The 4,152-nt window shown below is 39.1% G+C and overlaps 1 protein-coding gene across 1 annotated transcript; it reads left to right on the top strand.

Moving 5' to 3' along the window:
- Positions 1-938: 938 nt before the first annotated feature.
- LOC6533579 (odorant receptor 67c) lies at positions 939-3,357 on the top strand. Its single transcript, XM_002094253.3, has 4 exons — positions 939-2,203; positions 2,263-2,461; positions 2,515-2,670; positions 2,726-3,357. Exons 1-4 carry the CDS (start codon positions 1,404-1,406, stop codon positions 2,783-2,785), a joined length of 1,215 nt encoding a protein of 404 aa, XP_002094289.1. The 5' UTR covers positions 939-1,403; the 3' UTR covers positions 2,786-3,357.
- The last annotated feature ends 795 nt before the right edge of the window (positions 3,358-4,152 follow it).

Below are 4,152 nucleotides of genomic sequence, written 5' to 3'. Positions count from 1 at the left end.
ATATATCCTGTTTCTAATTAATATGTATTTGAAATCTATATATCCATTTTCCGACGTTAAGCCATTATGTTAATTTGCAAATATATACTTTCCACAAACTCTGCAAACTTTTCAAAGTGACAACCTAGAAATTCTTTTCTATTCCCCCCATGTTATTAAATCCAGAAACAAACTAAAGTTACGAAGGGGCCATGGCAACGTAAACGAAGAAGAATGCTAAGAGTTTTCAATATGATGCAAACATTTTCTGCATTTCCCAAACTTTTTCCTTCCACACGCAGCTGGTGGGATAAAGTTTTTCTTCGATGGCGAGCGGGAAAAAAAATCCTGGTAGATTCTCCATCATCATCTGAAACATCATTGTTCGCTCCGGGCACAAGTTCAATTCTCAAATGCAAACTGCAAATGAGCAAAAAATTGTCAGACCAGCGGCGTGGAGGAGGAAAACTGTGAAAATTGAAATGAAAATTACCCATTGTGGCATCGGCAGCATTTCAATTTTCAGCTGCCATTTTGCACGTGCCCGGCGAAGGCATCCTTCTGACCCCACCCCTCTCCGCCCTGCGCTCACTTTATTCCCTCTAATGCTCTATGGCTGGTTGAATTTTCACCACTTTGCCCACCCACAATTTCCCACCCATAATCTTGGCAAATGCCTGGGAGAGCCTTGCATTTTATTCATGGCCTCCATCCACGTCCGACTTTATTAGTTATTTTCCGCTCAATTTGTGCTCCTGCCGTGGCAGGATAACAAGAAAAATTATTTTCATTTCATTCAACACATTCATTATGGCCCAAAGTAGAGTAGTCCTCTTCCATTGCCACACCTTTAGGGCCCCATTTGTTTGAAAGCTGTGCATTTATTCATACATTATTTGGATTCAATTGGTGATTATTTATCGAATCACTTAAGCTTAGTAGGAATAAATGTTTAATACATTCTAATAGATAGTATACTGAGAGTAGCCAACTAGGCACAGCTAAAATACATTAAATATATTATATTCTTATATAAATCTACTTACATTTTTGGTTTATAATTCCACACTATTTTGGTTCAGTGTGCATTGCAGGTGCCAAGATGGAGACATCTTTTGTTGCAATTCATGTTGATTAGTGGCCGGTGAAGGTCGACTCCTGTTTTCCTAGCCTCCCTAGCTTTTCCCTTTTGAGAACCTTTTCAGCTGGTTGTACGGTGTGAGAAAAGTTCACAGCTAATTACATTGGTTAGTTAAAAGTTTAGGCACAATTATCAACACTTTTCAAGGCGCGACATGATGGGGCATAAAAACTTAGCAGACACGCCCCCCGCCGCCCACTATATAAGACCAACGCAAAGGTCTGACCACAAACAGTTCCAATTTGAAAATTCTGTGTAAAGTTCCCGAAAAAAGTGAAATAAAATGGAAACGGCAAGGGAAAATACAGGCAGGACCTTTATGGAATTGATGCGAGTGCCAGTACAATTCTACAGGACCATTGGAGAGGATATCTACGCCCATCGTTCAACAAATCCCCTAAAATCGCTTCTCTTTAAAATCTATCTATATGCGGGATTTATAAATTTCAATCTGCTGGTGATCGGCGAACTGGTGTTCTTCTACAACTCGATTCAGGACTTTGAAACCATTCGATTGGCCATTGCCGTGGCTCCATGTATTGGATTTTCTCTGGTTGCCGATTTTAAACAAGCTGCCATGATCAGAGGCAAGAAGACACTAATAATGCTGCTCGATGACTTGGAGGACATGCATCCAAAAACCCTGGCAAAGCAGAAGGAATACAAATTGACGGACTTTGAAAAGACCATGAAACGTGTGATCAATATATTCACGTTCCTCTGCTTGGCCTATACGACTACGTTCTCCTTTTATCCGGCCATCAAGGCGTCGGTAAAATTTAATTTCCTGGGCTACGATACCTTCGATCGTAATTTTGGTTTCCTCATCTGGTTTCCCTTTGATGCCACGCGGAATAATTTGATCTACTGGATCATGTACTGGGATATAGCCCATGGGGCCTATCTAGCAGGTATTGCTTTTCTCTGCGCCGATCTTTTGCTCGTCGTGGTCATTACCCAGATTTGCATGCACTTCAACTATATATCTATGCGATTGGAGAATCATCCATGTAATTCGAATGAGGACAAAGAGAATATTGAGTTCCTTATTGGCATTATCAGATACCACGACAAGTGCCTTAAGTGAGTGAATTATTCTTCAATATATCGAGAATTCATAAAAATCGAATAATATTTCTTAGACTCTGCGAACACGTCAACGATCTCTATAGTTTCTCTTTGCTGCTTAATTTCCTAATGGCTTCCATGCAGATTTGCTTCATAGCCTTTCAGGTCACCGAGTCAACAGTGGAAGTGATTATTATTTATTGTATTTTCTTGATGACCTCTATGGTTCAGGTGTTTATGGTGTGCTACTATGGAGACTCTTTAATTGCCACGGTAAGATTTAAATAAAATAAATACCTAACATTCTAATTATCCAACATTTTTAGAGTCTGAAAGTGGGAGATGCCGCTTACAATCAAAAGTGGTTTCAGTGCAGCAAATCCTATTGCACCATGTTGAAGTTACTTATCATGAGAAGTCAGAAACCAGCTTCAATAAGACCGCCGACATTTCCGCCCATATCTTTGGTTACCTATATGAAGGTTTTAAGAAATCCCAAACAATTTGTATTATTGCTACTAAAATTACTTTTTCTAGGTCATCAGCATGTCGTATCAATTTTTCGCCTTGCTTAGAACCACATACAGCAATAATTGAATTAGTAAAGAGCCTCTCTCTGCACTTCTCAAATCAGCCACTTGCTGCGAATCGAATCGTTAATAGGGATTCAGGGATAATCAGAATCTCTTCAACAATCCACACCCAACACAGCTCTTGCCTGCAAATCAACGCCAATCGCTACATCTAAGGCATTCGAACTTAATGACGCCCTCGACACGCTTTGATAATATTTAATTAAAAATCGCATTTAAAATTAATAAGCTTAAATGGAGACCAATAGCGCCTGGCCGAGCACGAAAATCCGGCATACGAGCCAAACAAAATGGTATTTTTTTTCAAAAGGAATATTACAGCACCGTTTCACATAAAAAAGCGCCTAGAACGGGGACGCAAATAAAAGCAGCAAATGGGGATACCAACCAACCAAAAAGAGAACTCCCCATTCTGACCTGGTAATAAAAGGAACAACATAAAACGCAATCACAATCATCGACAATAATCTGGCAGCAACAACCAACAAAAAAATGCTTATTATAAAATTTCACAGTTTTTCAATGAGCAAAAAGGAGGAGCAGAGCGGAGGTGGGTGTGGCAAAAAGTGGGCGAGTGTGAGGGGGTGGAATGGCAATGGCTTTTCAAAATCATAATGGCAGCTAGTAACAAGAGTTTTGTGTGCAAATAAGTGGGCGGGGGTGGTATAAAAATTTGTTTCGCCATGGCGGCCAACCGATCAGAGTCGGAGCTGGCAAATACCACGTCAGCAGGAGATGCCCTCCATGTCCCAACTTTCTATGCACTGGGAAAAACGCAATGCGCCTTTAAAGCGATCTTAAATAAGAAGTAGGCCCTTTAGTAGTCCTTTATTTGTAGATCGGCTTATACAAAAATGATGCTAATAATTTTTGAGGAGCTGAATGCTTATTTTATTATGGGCTTTAAAAAACCGATGTTGAAGTTCAAACGCTTCAATAATTTGTAGTTTGCCCAAAATAAATATTGAAAACTTCTAAAAATAAAACTCATTAAATAATAAATAAATAATAAATAAGAAAAATAACTGTTCAAAGAACATAACAAACTTAAATATATTTATCAGAAAAGGGAACACGATTATGTCAAAGTAAAAATGTATTTTCCAGTAAAAATATTATAGCCGGCTTTACAACATTTACCTACAAGTGAAACAACATACTTTTAATATATATAGAGTACTTATAATATTATTTATATAAAATTTTTATTTCATTTTAGTTATTATATTATATTATTAATTTGTTCTCAGTGTGCAACTCCGATGTGCACGTCACGCGCGACCACTTAAAAAACCTTGGGCACCCAGCCCCCAGCCACCCACTGCCTCATCGTGCCCCCACTTCTTGTACCCCACCCCTTGGACCCCACCC

The sequence above is a fragment of the Drosophila yakuba genome, chromosome 3L, assembly GCF_016746365.2.
Source record: "Drosophila yakuba strain Tai18E2 chromosome 3L, Prin_Dyak_Tai18E2_2.1, whole genome shotgun sequence".
NCBI classification, from domain to species: Eukaryota; Metazoa; Arthropoda; class Insecta; order Diptera; family Drosophilidae; genus Drosophila; species Drosophila yakuba.
This window is presented reverse-complemented; position numbering and strand designations above follow the sequence as displayed.